General features: G+C 33.3%; 1 protein-coding gene across 6 annotated transcripts in view; it reads left to right on the top strand.

Moving 5' to 3' along the window:
• ttc39a (tetratricopeptide repeat domain 39A) overlaps positions 1-16,744 on the top strand; it is a 52,010-nt gene that overhangs the window by 29,687 nt on the left and 5,579 nt on the right. For all 6 annotated transcript variants that reach the window (XR_015497748.1, XM_087264440.1, XM_087264439.1 and 3 more), the window contains 14 exons: positions 2,024-2,067; positions 2,719-2,786; positions 2,900-2,964; positions 4,613-4,712; positions 4,841-4,906; positions 6,421-6,529; positions 7,365-7,432; positions 8,401-8,460; positions 8,652-8,813; positions 9,936-10,027; positions 10,345-10,465; positions 10,838-10,949; positions 14,589-14,703; positions 14,990-15,106. Coding sequence is in view for 5 of the 6 variants with exons in the window: in XM_087264440.1 (XP_087120566.1) it covers positions 2,024-2,067; positions 2,719-2,786; positions 2,900-2,964; positions 4,613-4,712; positions 4,841-4,906; positions 6,421-6,529; positions 7,365-7,432; positions 8,401-8,460; positions 8,652-8,813; positions 9,936-10,027; positions 10,345-10,465; positions 10,838-10,949; positions 14,589-14,703; positions 14,990-15,106 (1,299 nt within the window). In the remaining variant the exon portion in view is untranslated. The remainder of the gene's footprint in view (positions 1-2,023; positions 2,068-2,718; positions 2,787-2,899; positions 2,965-4,612; positions 4,713-4,840; positions 4,907-6,420; positions 6,530-7,364; positions 7,433-8,400; positions 8,461-8,651; positions 8,814-9,935; positions 10,028-10,344; positions 10,466-10,837; positions 10,950-14,588; positions 14,704-14,989; positions 15,107-16,744) is intronic.

The raw sequence follows: 16,744 nt of genomic DNA, 5'->3' as shown, positions 1-16,744 counted from the left end.
ATCAAGTGATCTTAGCATGTCAGTCACATTTATTCATATAAAATATATTTTCCAAACAACAAAATTGTGGCTAGTGAAAATGGCTAGTGGCTAGTAATGTTGGAAAACTACTAGCCACAGTGGCTGGTGATCAAAAAAGTTAATGTCAAGTCCTGGTGATATTTGTTTTACCCTATTCACCTCCTGTGTCTTGAGTTTATTACATACAGTACCATACTATTATATATCTATACAGAGCTTTTATTCCTTTTTAAGACCAAATCACTACTCCTAGTATTCATGAACCATTTTTGCATTCCTCTTGGTTATGTCATTTGTATTAGTGACGTAATGCCAGAATTTAGCCGTGGCTGTCACCACATCCCAGATGGCAGAGGAATTTCAGAGACCCACGACACACTGTGTTGAAGGGGTGTGACAGTCTGGTCTTTTCCCTCACACACACACACACACACACACACACACACACACACACACCCTCTGTGACTCTGCCACGTCATTCAGGCCCTGTGGCTCTGTAACGTCACTGTCAGCTGATCACGCAAAACTCATAGCTGCTCTTCAGCTTTTTATTACAGTGTGCAGGACAGAAAGCCAGTTCAGGGACAATATGTACTGTATATACATCACTGCTTTGATCCTAACTGGTCCAATCAGGTAGATTTGTTGTATTACTAGTATATTAGATTAGATTAAAGTTTATTGTCATTACATATGTACAAGTACAATGCAATGAAATGCAGTTTAGGTCTAACCAGCAGTGCAATAGCAGCAAGTGCAGGATACAGGTATAAGTTATAAAGTGCAGTTACGTATAGATAAACTAGGGTGATATTTATAGATGAATGTACTCTGAACATTATATACAGGTTGTATTAGCTATTAACAGAGATTTACAATACATGAATATATGTACAGGTTGCTATTAATAATCAGAAGTGTGCAGATAGATAAACATAATTACAAGTTTATATGCACAGTGGGTGTGTACATCATTACAAATGCCCATGTGCAGTGGGTATGTACAGTTCAAATAAGTGAATTAGTGCAATTAATATGTGCAAATTTTAAATGTGCAAATGTTAAATAGTGCAGTGATTGTGATGAGTATAAGTTAGAGGAGAGTGGATAAGTTAGAGGAGTATAAGTTAGAGGAGATATACTCCAAACCTTAAAAAAGGGATCAATTATTTTACTCAATTGTGTTTCCAATCAATTCATTCTTTGTTTTTGTTTTCCTGTTTATTTAAATTGCATTAGTTTTCACTTATTTGACACCTTTTTGGTCTGTTGATTTTTATTTTTTCTATGAAGCCCCTCCCTCATGGGTAGGCCCACACGAAATCTGCACGCAGAATTCCACAGATTTTCAGCCCATCAATGATTCTTTTTATTTACTTGTGTAAATGTGTGTAAAAGTAAATATATTCAGTTTTTAAATGCATTTCAGTAATATTATTGACTAATATGAAAATATTTATATAATTTATTTGTAACAAATATATGTTTAACTTATATATAATATATATATATATATATATATATATATATATATATATATATATATATATATATATATATATATATATATATATATATATATATATATATATATATATATATATATATATATATATATATATATATATATAATATATAATATATGACCATCGTAAAGTGTTTCCAAGAAAGAGGAGAGTTTCAAATGGAGAAACAGAATAATTCTTGTTAGTCCCTCAGGGGCAGACAGAAACCAGACAGCCATTGTCTCTTCCTCTGATCTAACTGCTCTATTTATGTGGCCTCAGGGATACAATGAATCAAGCTGGGCTTTTTGCTATTGGGTCGACTGCAAGTTTGTCTGCTGTAGTGTATCCAGCTTTTACACACTGAGACTGTAATAGAGAACTCAAGACCAGCCTCAATCAACTGTGCCAACAGTGTGTGTTACCTAGTAACCACTACTGAGGCATCATTGTGTTCTTTTACGACAAGACTGATAAGGATGTGTGTATTATTACAGATACCGCAAAAAGTCTTCATTCAACAGCAAAAACTTCACAGAAGGTTGGTGCCTGTTATATTCATATTTCTCTAAATGACTGGTTGCTATTTAAAAAGATAATTCACCCAAAAATAAAACGATAATCTCCTTTTTTTTTTCATTCTCAGCTTTTAGTGTTTATTTTTTCTGTTTTAACACAAAAGATGATGTTTTGAAGAATGTTAGAAACAGGTAACCAGTTATCTGTGACTGTAATAAATAAATAAACAATAATAAATAAATGGCTGCTGGTTCCAACTTTCTTCAAAATATCTTCTTCAATGTAAAACATTGTAGGTTTCACATGATTTCTGCATGTTGTCCCAACACGAATGGATTAATTTAACTTGATCGTTTTACAAATTTATATAAATTGAACATAGAATAAATAAGTTGTCTCCCCATAAGTAGTTTAAACAAGCAGCAAAAGTCTTTTTTAAGTGTTTTATCTTCAGCAAGAAAAGTGAGCTTGCATAGATTTGGAATAAGTGGAGGGAGCGCAAAAGATGAGGTTTAATTTTTTGGGTTAACTGTCCCTTTAAAAATTATTCCTTTAATATGATGCCGCTGTTTTTGCAATCACTTCCTCTATCCATGATGACCAGATCATGTTTTTTTGAAAAGGCTGTGTGTCTGTGACGTAGAGACTGTAAAAGCATTATGTGTGTGTACAGAGGAGCTTCATGCTGAAGTGTGCTATGCCGAATGCCTCCTCCAGAGAGCAGCACTCACTTTCCTTCAGGTCTGTCATAGTGGTACATTCACTTTTACTTCTGGATTTGGCCTGTAGTCAATTATGTGAATGAAACATTTTTGTAGACAATAGGATATACTTTTAACTATGTTTTTCTTAAGGATGAAAATATGATCAGCTTCATAAAGGGAGGAATGAAAGTGAGAAACAGCTATCAAATATACAAGTAAGATTTAATTACAAATTACAGCTGTGTTGTTATTGTGAAATATATTTTAAAAATAGCATTTTTTAAAAATAAAATAGGTAAAAATATTAGTATGATGGTATTCCGAATAATAGTGTAAGAGCTATATATTTTATTTACTGATTTCGACATTGTGAAAGATGTTGCTTGACTCATTTTATGGGAATACTTGTTTTATAATTGAAATATTAAACATTTATATCCATGATTCATTATATATTATATTAATTACATAAAAATATTCTGTCCCTGTCTGTCTGTCTATCTCTTTATGTTACATATAATATAATGCAATAATATACAAACTACAGCTTTTCTCAGTGGCTTTGGTGCATTTCTCACAACACTATTTACATTTGCACAACAGTTAATGGATTTTTCTAAACAATTAGTACAAACTGCAAAACCTAGTTGATACCCTGCAAAAGCGTGTCACTTGCTCAAAATGGATAGGTTATTTCTCAAAAGCAAGTATTGGTGTCACTGAAAGTGTCAGTGTCATCAAGATGTAAGTCCTGACACCATTGTTTATGAACAAGAATAAAGTCATAGGTCTTTGTCATGTTTTCATTATGACAGTTTACTCTTTTTTTTTTTTTTTTTCCCAAAGCAAAAAAGTCAGATTTTGGTGACACCTTCCTGAAAATGCAAAAAAAGACAGCACTATATACTATTTGACAACAGTACAGTATATTAAACAACACACTACAGTTAGACATCACTGCATTTAGTGAGGTAGCCAAGTATAACACTGAAAATGTATGTTTCACATGTTTACTACTTTTGCTCCCAGCAATTCTAATTTATTCATAGCATTGTGCAAAAGAACAAATACACCCTTATTTATAACAAACATAAGCTTCCTTTGAGTAGAGCTGTGCACAACTGTAAACAATACTGCAGTGCGTATTGGAACTGAAACTACAACACACACAGATCTGTAAATCATTAATGAAATTCTACAATTTAGAAGACATTTTCAGGAAAAAAAAAAGAGCTTGACAGATTTTGACAACTAGTTCAACATTTTTGTTTGTAATGACTCGAGTAATGATATGAGGACTATTGGTTTTAAATGGAATGACTATACAGCATTCACACGTTTAGTTTATTTGACTGACATGAGATGTCAGCGAATGATAATGTTATAAAACAGCAGAGAGTTGTATGAAAGCAATCGATGCATGTCTAAAAACATTTACAATTTGTTGGAAGAAATGAGTAAAACTGCTACTTTAATGTGCACAAATGGCTAATTGTATTGAGAAATGCATTAACTGTTGTGCAAATGTAAATAGTGTTGTGAGAAATGCACTAAAGCCACTAAAACTAAAACTGTAAATGTTGTATCTATACAGTAATTAAAACTATCATATTTAATGCTACTTATTCAATTAAAAGGAATCAAAAACTATTAATAATAGTAACAGTTTCAAGTTTTTAAAATGATAATATTTACGGCTACTTATTATTTTAAAATTAGATTAATTAGATTAATGATAGTAAGTTTTATGTTTACATGAATTTTTATCATTATATTCATCTGAAGAACTGTTTTGTGTGTGTGTTTATATAGAAGTATATCTTTGTTTATTTATTTTGTGTTTAATTTGTGTTTTAACGCAAGGGAGCTTCATACGATCCTGAAATCCTCAGGTTATGTTCAAGGTGACAATCATGGTCATTTTGAGGGAGGTGTTAAACTCGGCATCGGGGCCTTTAACCTGGTAAGTGTATTTTTGTCATATGTTTTCTTGCGTCTTACAATTTACCCAGAGCATTTATGAATCCTAGCATTAAGTTCACTGAGGACAAGGCTTGTGTTTTCTCAACCCCTCACCTGTGCTTTCCCCAGATGCTGTCGTTGTTGCCAACGCGGACTCTCAGATTGTTGGAATTTGTGGGCTTTTCTGGTAACAAAGTGAGTATTGTGTTGTACTAAGCTTAGTTTGGCTCTGCTCATATTTGGCGTGTACAAATGAAATTGTATCTGAGTTTGGTTATTTTTTCTTTCTATCTGTCTGAGTAATAAAAGTGTTTTATGCTTGTGTGAATGTATAGGGAAGCACACAAGTGTGAATGATTTCTGTGTGTTATATATATATATAACAATAATTCTGTCAGAAATTCAACATCCTCCACATTTTTCATCTGTTTGCGTAGTAGAGTAAATGGTTAGGAGATTTTTATTTTGGGGGAACTATAATGTTTTTTTTTGTACAATGGACATCTGAATTAGAGAACACATTTACTTTCACTTTATATTCATTTTATTTTATTTTAAAACATTTATGAAATGTTAGTTGGCACTTGATCATATTAGTAGACCAGTGTTTTACAAAATAAACAACAGCAATGAATTTAGCATAAGGAAAGATTACTGAACCTTTCTAAGTGAACGTTGCAATGTGGCATGTGGCCATGAGTGGTGAGAATATGTGCTTTGCATTTTACTCATCCAAGTGCACACACACACCATGAACACACACCTGAAGCAGTAGGCATTTATGGAATCAGTGCCTTGCTCAAGTGACTGACCTCAGCTGTGGCTTTAAGGGTCATTCACTCTCACCACAGACAATTTATGGTCACTTTTGATTACAAAACCAACTCTAAACCCTTAGGCTATGGCTGCCCCAGTCAGATACAGTTCCAGTAGTGTTTCCACATGAACCTGGAATAGCACGGTATGATTACTCAGTTCTCTAGAACCACAGTCTGGAAATCTAGGCATGGTTTGACAGTTGTGCTAAACCATGCTGGACTAGATCATTGATTGTGTGTATAACATCACCACTCTACTGAAGAGTGCCATTTATTTATTGATTTTATTGTTTTTTAACAAAGTAGAAAATCATCATATCGCTGTTTATATTACACTTACATTACCAAGGCAACCAATGGCGCATTTGTACATTCCAAATAGTTGCTTTAGCAGCACCACAGAGGAAAATGAAACTGTTTCCATGCTGACTGGACCAGATAGCCATGGAATGGGTAAGCAAACAGAACCACATGGCCTAATAGTGGAAAAGGGGCTAATATGTACTCTTCCAGTTTCTTCCACTGTTACTTTATTTTTTAGGGGAGTTTAGGGAGTTAGAGACATTATAAGGTATTCTAGAAATTACAGATTTAAATGACCAGTTTCTCTTGCTCTGGCTGAATGGTTCATACCTTTGACTTCCTGCTTCAGTCACTTTGGAAAAGCCGACCGTCATGAAAAATCTGATTAAATGGGGTTTGTCAGATCAGATCATTAAGGAATTTAAGAGTCTATTCACTCATTTTGATCAGTGTTTATATATGTAACTCATGAGATATGCTTAAATTCTCTTTCAATTCTCTTCACTTATGTTAGGATTACTTCAAATGTGACATCAAAATGTAGGAAACTGTTGTTTAATTCTGATCTCCTCTGTGTATTTGTTTTAGGAGTTTGGTCTTGAGCAGCTCCAGGAGGGCTGTTCTGAGCACACGTTTAGGTCTTTCCTGTGTAACATGTTGTTGCTTTGCTACCACACCTTCATGAGCTTCATTCTGGGTAAGAGGAGACATTTCATAAATTACATTTTTTAAAAAGTAATTTCTTTCATTTTTATTCTCAAAAAATGTTACACTTTTGTCAGATACTGGAATGCACACATATGTATTAGCATACATTCCTCAACATGTACTTTACATTCTTAGATGTGCACATGCAGGTATATTATATACATAGGAATGGAGAACAAATAAAAGTATACAAAAATGGAAAGAAAACTGCAAAGCAAATTAACTGGGAAAAAAAACTATGTACATGTTGGGGGTTTTTAGTTATATGCAAATTTGAACTAAAAATACAATCTGAGATGTTGCATAATTGGTCCATTTTCCTCCATATGAAGTGTATTATTCCATTTTCTGATTTACAAATCCTGTCATTTGCTCTCTCGCTCTTTTTTTTTTTCTTTTCTTTTTTTTTAATAAATGCTTGTTGTGATTTCAATACATATATACTCATATATATATGCATATATATATATATATATATATATATATATATATATATACACACACACACATGTTCATCATTTTTATGGTAACTTTTTTTTACATTCACCAACAGATTATATTTGAAAAAAACAACTATTGTTAGTAATTCCTGAGGTATCCATCCATAAAAAAAATACTATCAAAGTATATTGTAAATTTAAAGACATTTTATAATGCATTCTGTGTTTCTTTCTTAAAGTCTTTAATAACAGATCAGTCCCAGAAAATATGATTGGGATTTGCATTTTGGTTCCCACATGAATTGTATTTTCAATTCATAAGTGGTAGATCAGATGTAACACTGTTGTTTTGTTTCTCCTTGGGTTTATCTGTTTGTCCTTCAGGCACTGGAGAGGGGGATGTGGAAGATGCAGAAAAACTGCTTCAGCCTTATCTGAAAAAGTATCCGAAGGTACATATCTGACCATTTTTTCCTATATTTTGAGGGATATTTAATTTCAAGTAGTGTGTGATATATTTGTTTGAGAATATAAAGGTTTCAGAAATAAAAGTACACAATAAGTGGAGTAAATGCTGTAAATCTAATCTTAATTTCTGCACAAACACATGCAGGTTTGTAAAAGATTTGCATCATTTCCTGCATGTTTTCAAACTATTTCATAACTGTAACAAGAGGCGATTCAAACATAAATTAATGTAAATTAATTAATTAATTAAACCGCTATCATAATATTATTTAACAATATGTTGCTCTTTTTGGATTCTCGGAAGTGATAGAAATTAAAAATGTAAATCAGGAAACGTGTTGGGACCATTGTTTTTGTTTACATCAATTAAAAATGGTCTATGTTCAACAATGGCTGTATGTGAACATTTTTTTTTTTTAATTTAGTATTAATTATTGAGGCCTAGAAGATTTTAATCACTGTTGTTGACAGGTTAAGAAGACATCCTTTTTTTGTGTGCTGCAAAAATTAACTTATGAATGATTAGGAGAAATCACAACAACCCTTCTGACCAATCAGAGCAGAGTAGGATCTTTTAAAAGAGGGGTTTTGGAGAGTCCTAATTCCTTAAAGAACTATTCCAGACACTAAGATAAGAGCTGATGCATGCATTTATATTATGAAAAGATATATACAGTACATATGCAGTATATATTATACTGTATATATTATTTTATATATTATACTTGTATTTAAACCTACTGTAGAAAATTAGACATCTTTAAAATACAATTAGTACATTAAGAACATTTAAACATTAGCACTTTAAAAAGTGAAAAGCCTTAAACATTATTAAAATCTTCTTGAAACTTCAGCTGAAAATTATGTTATTGTATATAATGAGCAGTTTATTGTTCTAAAATAGTGGAGTATTAATTTAATATTTGTATAAAATTTGATGTGTTCTTGTCAGGGATCCATTTTCCTGTTCTTCGCTGGTCGAATAGAGGAAATTAAAGGAAATCTGGATGCTGTAAGTAATTATATAATGCATAAAGAGTTTGAGTATTCTTGCAATTTTTTTATAAATTGTTTTTTACATTTTATTATTATTGTTGTTATTATTAACAACACATTACTTTATTTCTTATATTTAAGTATACTTTAAGCGTAATTCTTGTGCCAGCATGCATGTGTGTTCATATGCATGTTCTTGTTCTTAAGGCTATCAAGCGTTTTGAGGAGTGTTGTGAAGCTCAGCAGGACTGGAAACAGTTCCATCACATGTGTTACTGGGAGCTGATGTGGTGCTTCACCTACAAAAGGCACTGGAAGATGGCCTACTTCTACGCAGACCTGCTCAGTAAAGAAAACAACTGGTCTAAGGTGAAAGGCTGAAATACACGGTTGACTGGAGGTTGTTTGTGTAAAAAATGGCTGTTCCCGCCATTCAGAATTGAATAATTAGTTTATCTTTGAATTAGAAAACATGAAGTAGAAATTGAATTGAAATATGAATTAAAGAATTAAAAGTGGACGATACACTATTGGAGCCCGAAGTCTATAAGTTTTATGCATTGAAAACACTCTGCACTAAATGTCATGTAGTTTATCAAGAAAATATAGGAATAATTTAAAAAATTTGATTAGAATTTAATTTCAAATAACTCTTTTCTATTTTAATATAATTTAATATTGCTTTTTAATATAAGATAATAAACGCTAGTCTATTCCTGTAATGACAGCCAAATTTTCAACTGCCTTTTTAATAAATTGATCGTTTATAAATCATTTTAGTATTTGATTGTATATATATATATATATCAAATGTGTATATATATATATATATATATATATATATATATATATATATATATATATATATATATATATATATATATATACACACACACACACACACACACACACACACTAACACACACACATTAAATATTACTTAGTACTAGTCAGTATAAGCCAAATCAGGAGCAAATCTAACAAACTTATAAGTAAAATTCAAGAGAAACAAAACAATAATACAATTTTGTTGAAAATATTCACTTTATAATTTGTTTTTGCAATATTTTGCATGAATATAAATGTATTATGTTGTTTATTTCTAAAGATGTTCAGTGACTAAAATATTATTTTAATGAATTTATCTGTTTAATAAATCTGTTTTGTTTAAATGCATCAAAATATATGACCTAAATTCACTAAGAAATTGATACAAATAATAATTTTTAAAATGGGGTCTACTCGTTTAAGCTGAGTACTGTACATATACTTATTTTATAGTCAGTTTTAGTATCTAATAATTATATCAGTATGTATATTTGAATTGAGTTGAAGCTTTTGCTGTAAGTTAAAAAGCTCTGCTGATGTAATGTGAATGGTGGTTGAGGACAATTAATCTCCCACCAGGGTATTTGTGTTTACCGTGCAGTTTGGAACTCATTGCTCTTTTTTTTTTTTTTTTTTTTTCTCTCACACGCACTTTTTCTTCAGGCCACATATGCGTATATGAAAGGTGCTTACCTCAGCATGCTGAGTCGAGAGGAATGCCAGCCGTTCGGGGAGAATGAAGTGGCTTTGTTTAGGTAATGGCAAGGGAATGGTGCGCGTGAGCATGTACATTTTTGTTTGAGTCTTTTTTGGATGTTTTTAAGGATGCAATCGCATGATTAAACACTAGTCTTTAAATCAGATCAAGTCAGATAAAAAAAAATGCTTACCTGCACTGTAATGTATACCAGTAAACCTAAACTGCAATGTCATTCAGTTCAAACAAGCATTGCAAAAACCTAATATATTGGATGCAATTGGAGCCCATCTTCTTGCTAATATAAATAGACGTTAGATATGCATGCATTGAACTTTATTAATATCTAATCTGACCTTTTTTTGCACTTTACAGGCAAGTTCCCAGTCTAAAGCAAAAAATTGCTGGGAAATCGCTGCCCACAGAGAAGTTTGCTATTAGAAAAGCCAGACGCTATAATACTGATAATGTCATTTCTCTTCCTGCACCTCCACTGGTCAGTGTTCACTATTATAAAGATTCTGCAATCTGTGTGTTTTTTTTATATTGTCTTATTTACATAGTTCATACAGGAAGTGTTCTTGCATCCCTGGCCGTTGTGTCTCAATCTGTTTAGAGTAATGTTCAGATGAGTTAAACCTGATGGTGTTCTATGTCTATAAACATACTTCCTGTTCTATTCCATTGTGCTTCTTATTCTATTTTTAAATGCAAGATGTCCTGTGTGAACGCCACTTTAATTAACAAAGAATAAGGAATTACACCATCCTGATTTTTGTAATCCCTTTGCAAAATAAACAATGGGAAACACCTGGAGCAGACACAGTATTCGATTTGCACTCATTGTGTGGGTATGTTTGCACGATAGGAGATGATGTATATCTGGAACGGCTACACTGTGATCGGGAAGCACAAGGACCTGACAGAGGGCATGCTGAAGACATTGGATGAGGCCCAGCAGACGCTTGAGCAAACTCCAAGTAAGTTCCCACCTCACAAAATGCAGCACCACTTACAGTTGAAATCAGAATGATTAAACCCTCTTTAAAATGTTTTTCTTTTTAAAATATTTCCCAAATGATGTTTAACAGAGCAAGGAGATTTTCACATTATGTCTGATATTTTTTCTTCTAGGGAAAGTCTTATTTGTTTTATTTCGGCTGAAATAAAAGCAGTTTTTAATTTGTTAAACATTTTGAGGTCAAAATGATTAGCCTCTTTAAGCTATATTTTGTTTCGATAGTCTACAGAACAAACCATCGTTATACAATAACTTGCCTAATTACTCTATCCTGCCTAGTTAACCTAATTAACATAGTTAAGCCTTTAAGTCCTTTAAGTCAAGCCAGTTAAGCCACTTTAAGCTGTGTAGAAGTGTCTTGAGAAATATCTGGTCAAATATTAATTACGGTCATCTAGGCAAAGATAAAATTAATTAGTTATTAGAAATGAGTTATTAAAACTATTATGTTTAGAAATGTGTTGAAAAAAAGTCTTCTCTCTGTTAAACAGAAATTAGGGAAAGTGACAAAAAGTGTAGCTGGGAATTTATTGTGGAATTGTATAATGTTCTGACTTTTTTTATATTATTTGTGCACAAGGGCTGGGAGTCTAATAATCGATTCATCAAATTCTAGGTATTTAGAATAAAGAGTCAGTTCTATAAAGGGGAATCATCCTTCCCTCATGTACTTATGTCAGTTTAAAAAGCTCATTTATAATTAGACTTTTGCTTGCTAATAATCTGAGGTATATACTCTAGATTGAATTGAATTTTATTTGACAGATTTTAGACAAGCTGTACAAAAATACAAATATCCCATACATTTTGAAATAAAAATTGTCGAGGATAAAAACACATCAAAGCCCTGGGCTTGTTTCCATTGCGGTCTCGCTGTTAAATAAAGCAAAGTATGGCTTCAAAATACAGATGATGCATAAAATAAAAAGTACCTCCACATTTTAAAACAGAAACAAAGTAATTCTCAAATACATTCCTTCTTTCATTCATTTTTCTTTTTGGCTTAGTCCCTCTGTTAATTAGGGGTTGCCACAGCGGAATGAACCGTCAACTTATTCAGCATATATTTTACGCAGTGGATGGCCTTCCAGCTGCAGTCCTATTCACAATCAAGTAACATATCAAATAAAACATCATCATCCACCATGCAAACTAATTATCCTCATCAAGCAACCATCTTTTGATAGCTTTTTTGAACCTCCTCAAGTCTTTTATTTTCTTGATCGATTGATCGATTGATTGATTGCACATGTATATAAAAACATATTTTCCCCACTAGACTTCTAAATTTTAAATAAACAAATATTAAAATCCCAACCCCTAGTACTGTATGAATGCTGTTGCCTCACCATTTAAAAATAGTTCACCAAATAACTAGGAACCACATTATTAAACCTTGTACGTACCATTTCCAGTTTTAAAATACATACTCTATTACTATTAGATGTCACCTATGCTATTGCTGTCAATTGGAAGGAATGCGTCAATAGAGCCACCCTTTTGCTACAGGCTAGCAGTCCTTTGAAATGAATGTGGGACCAAGGTGCAGTGGTGGACTGGCCATCCGAAGCAATGATATATACACATATATATATATATATATATATATATATATATATATATATATATATATATATATATATATATATATATATATATATATATATATATATATACATTCTAATGGAGAAAGAGATTCGTTGATGAATGAATCTCCGTTATGAATGATTCGTGTAAACCATTGAAATCCTTGTGTCTCAATGTGCATGCTATACACCTTTTTATTCTAAATAAAATCTAAATGTTTTAATATACAGTAATTTAGAGTGGAAAGTGTGACATTGAGGTGCAGGCACTGTTATCGGGCACCCTTATGAGTTACATTTCAAAGAAAGAATCATTAGCCAACAATAATACAAGTTTCTGGCACCAGCATCTTGTTGTCCTATTTAACTCACATTTTCGCGCTGATTTTCTTCAACAAAAGCATAAGCTAGCAAATTGGTGCTACTTTGCCTTATAGTCAGTGCAGCAAGTGACTGTATAATCCTCAATAACAATCAAGCATGTTCAGATTAGCAACCGGTCTTGACTAAGTGCGGTTGAATGACTTCAGTCCTGGGAGCACTGCACAAATATGGCGGCATTATTGACGCATGCTCTGGGCCCGTATGTGATATCTAATGTATATCCATGATTCTTATGGATGGTTTACTATAGACTATAAACAGCACACTAGCGCACATGCATTTTAGACACACCATGTTAGCGCTCTGTACATGCATTAAATGACGTTGATCTCTGTAGCTTATGAATTGCTGACAGGGTTTAAGAAGAATGACCTTAAAATGAATCGCAACAGCAGTGAGGAAAAATTCCAGAAGCAGTAATCCGCTTGTTAAGTGTGACGTCACGCGAAGCGGCTTCTGGGTCCAAGCGCTCTGTTCAACTGAATAGGGAGACTCATGAAATGGTAATTATAATCGTTTACAAAGCGATTTAATGCTTTCGAAAATGACGATCGCAGGACATATGTCCATGCCTAATATCCGATGGCCAGAAAGAGATTTTTTTTTATTTATAAATTGTAAAATTTTTGGTATTTGTTATGCAGCAAGCCCAGAGATTGTTGTGTACACTATGACTTTATGTAAAATTAACTTTAATGTGTGATGGGAATAAAACGTGATGATAAACGAATGATTTCTCCACTCAAATGAATGGCGGCTTGGACCCGGAAACAGTATTACATGCGTCACAAACACGTCACCACTTAACAAGCGGATTAGAATTAAATAGCCCTAGTGCAACAGTGCAAACACGAGCAAAAAGTGTTTGCCTGCAGTTCACTTAGTGGCCAGCGCTGTCGCCAATAACACAGGTTTCTTAATTCTACATGTAATAGTTCTTTTAAATAATAGTTTATCCAAATTATACAATTAAAGGGTTAGTAAAATAAAAGGCTAGTATTATTTACTCACCATCATTTCTTTCCAATCCACTGAGACCTTTTTTCATCTTCAAAACACAAGTTAAGATATTTTATTATCTAAAAGCTCCTTGACCCTTTTTATAGACAACAAGGGTTGTGAGACTTTCAAAATCCTAAAAAGGATCCAAATGCTTTGTCAAAACATTCCATGTGACTTCAGTGGCTGATCTGTCATCATATAAAGCTCCAAGAACACACTTGTACACCAAAAAACAAACAAACTGTAAAAACAACTTTGACTTTTGTAGTTCACACAAGTGTCCTTGAGCTTCGTGGGATTACAGTTGAAGCACTGAAGTCGCAAAGAATGTTCTGATAATGTTATTGGTTCCTTTTCTGGACATTCCTGGATTCTTGCTGTCTATGGAGGATGAGAGAGATCTCAAATTTTATCTAAGATATATTGTTTAGTGTTCCAAAGATGAACGAAGGGGATTGGAACAACATGAGGGTGAGTTATTAATAACGTAATTGTTATATTTTTGGGGAACTAACCCTTTAATGAATGATCTGATTATTTTTCTGTCGACCAGGAACTGTTAAAAGCATGATTATTTTCATTTCTAAATGTGTAACATAAATGTGTGTGTGTGTGCTTGCCTGCAGGGACTGAGTTCACCACAGATGACCAGTGTGTGGTTAGTTTGCTGAAGGGCCTCTGTCTCAAACACTTGGGTTACAAGGAGGAAGCAGAACATTACTTCACCCTCGTCCTCTGCAAGTCAGTCTTACGCTTTTGCTTCGCAACAAATCACACTGATATGAAAAGAAGTGTTTGTGGTTTCCTCTGTGTAGATTTAAGTAGACATGGCCTAATTTTTTGGTGCAAACTTCTATTGCAAATGCTGAATTGTAAAATCTAATGTAAAACGACATGTTCTGTGATTCCACGATAGAATAAGAGACATTTAATGTTTTAATCTTCGGCATGTCATGGCTAATAGAGATTTGGATCCATAAAAATGGCCTTGCAAATGTTCTCTTTCTCTCGGTTTGTGTTTATACAGTGAGAGTCTGATTAAATATGACCACTACCTGGTGCCCAATGCATTGCTGGAACATGGGTTACTGTGCTTGGAGGAGGGGAGAATAGATGAAGCCATCAAACTTCTGGAGGCCGCAAAGTAAGTTTGTTCTGACAGGGAATCTTTTATACCTTTTAATTAGCAATGTACACAGTTTGTAGATAGAACCGATTATCAGGAGTCTTGATCAGTTTCCTAAAGGAGGCACAGATACCCTTACAAAGGTGCCGTTTACACTAATGCATTTACACTTAATCATTTATAGGTTACACCAAAGTCCCTTTAAGGCAAGTCATTTTACTCGGCGGCCATCTTTAAAATGCCTTTCGGGCAGTATGCTCAGGCATGCAGTCTGAATGGGGAAACATCAAATTCTATAAAACTGTATGCCAAGCTTACAAATACATTGCACAGTTGGAATCACCAATAATATTATAATTAATAATATAATAACAGAAATGGTTTTATAAGCTTCTTTTATAAATGTTAGAATCAAACAAAATTGGCTTATTTTCTGGTTGCTCAGGTCAATGCACATGCACGCTCGAAAGAAACGAAAACACGACACCAACCTCATTTATGGCCGCTCCACACATGATCATCCTCTGAATAATGCTTTGTTTGATCGCGCTGCTCTACTGAAGTAATTCACAACTTAGTCTTGATGGCGAATCTCCTGCAAAAATGACAGTGATTCTTTGTTTATAAGTTTGTGCGCGTTTGAGTAGTTGCTGTCATGTGATGTGCGTCATCACATGACAGGGTAGACTGTACCTCGCGTTTGTTTCTTACAGATTACAAAAGTTTTTAAGAATAGTTGGTTCATGTAATAGTACAGATTTCAAGCTTTATTTGGATATATTTCTTATGTCTGTAAAGCAGGGCTGAATTTGTGTCGGAACACGCTCGATCCAGATCCGGCACCTCTGAAATCTGATCCGCCTGATTTTACAGATCCTGGAACTTCTATATTCAGTTTGGGTTCGTTAGCTCAGCATATTAAGCCTACAGCCACAAATTTGGGTGGAAATTTTATTCAGATTTTAAATTTGACAATCAGATTAAAGTGGTAGTTAAAGCTAGCTTTTTTTCAATTAAGACAACTAGTAAAAATAAAGCAATATATACCAAAACCACAGTTTGAGACAGTATTTCATGCTTTTATGCCCACTCAATTAGATTACTGTAATGCACACTATGTGGGGAGTGGCAGGTCAGCTATTGCCCTTATACAAATGTTGCAAAATGCTGCAGCACGCCTGTTAACTGTTAACTAAATATGACATTTCCCATGTGTTCACTTTGCATTATTGGTTGTCAGTGAATTTTAAAATAGAGTTTAAGATTCTTTAATCACTTTTTAAATCTCTAAATGGTCTTGCCCCAAATTATGTCTTGTTGAAATCCAGATTTTCTATATTCCTTTTCTAATGTTGTTAATACATTTTCAATTATTGAAAGCCTGCTATTATTATTTTTCTTAATCGCTGTTTCATAAGCAGTAATATGGCCTCTTGTGACTGCCTTCAGGGTATCCCAAAAAATAGAGTCAGAAACTTGGCCATTATCATTATTTATCCAATTTAGCATTAATGTATTTTTCAAAGGCTGGGTTATTAAGTAGACAAGGGTTGAATCGGCAATAATAGTTTTGTCGAGGCAGAACATTGTTAGGCTGAAGTGAAATAGGGCTCTAGTCTGATATCAACATGTTATAATACTGTGTATCAGTTATTC

The sequence above is a fragment of the Danio rerio genome, chromosome 8 (assembly GCF_052040795.2).
Source record: "Danio rerio strain M-AB ecotype USA chromosome 8, GRCz13ab, whole genome shotgun sequence".
Classification (NCBI taxonomy): domain Eukaryota; kingdom Metazoa; phylum Chordata; class Actinopteri; order Cypriniformes; family Danionidae; genus Danio; species Danio rerio.
Note: the sequence above shows the minus strand (reverse complement) of the source record. Positions and strands in the feature narration are given on the sequence as shown.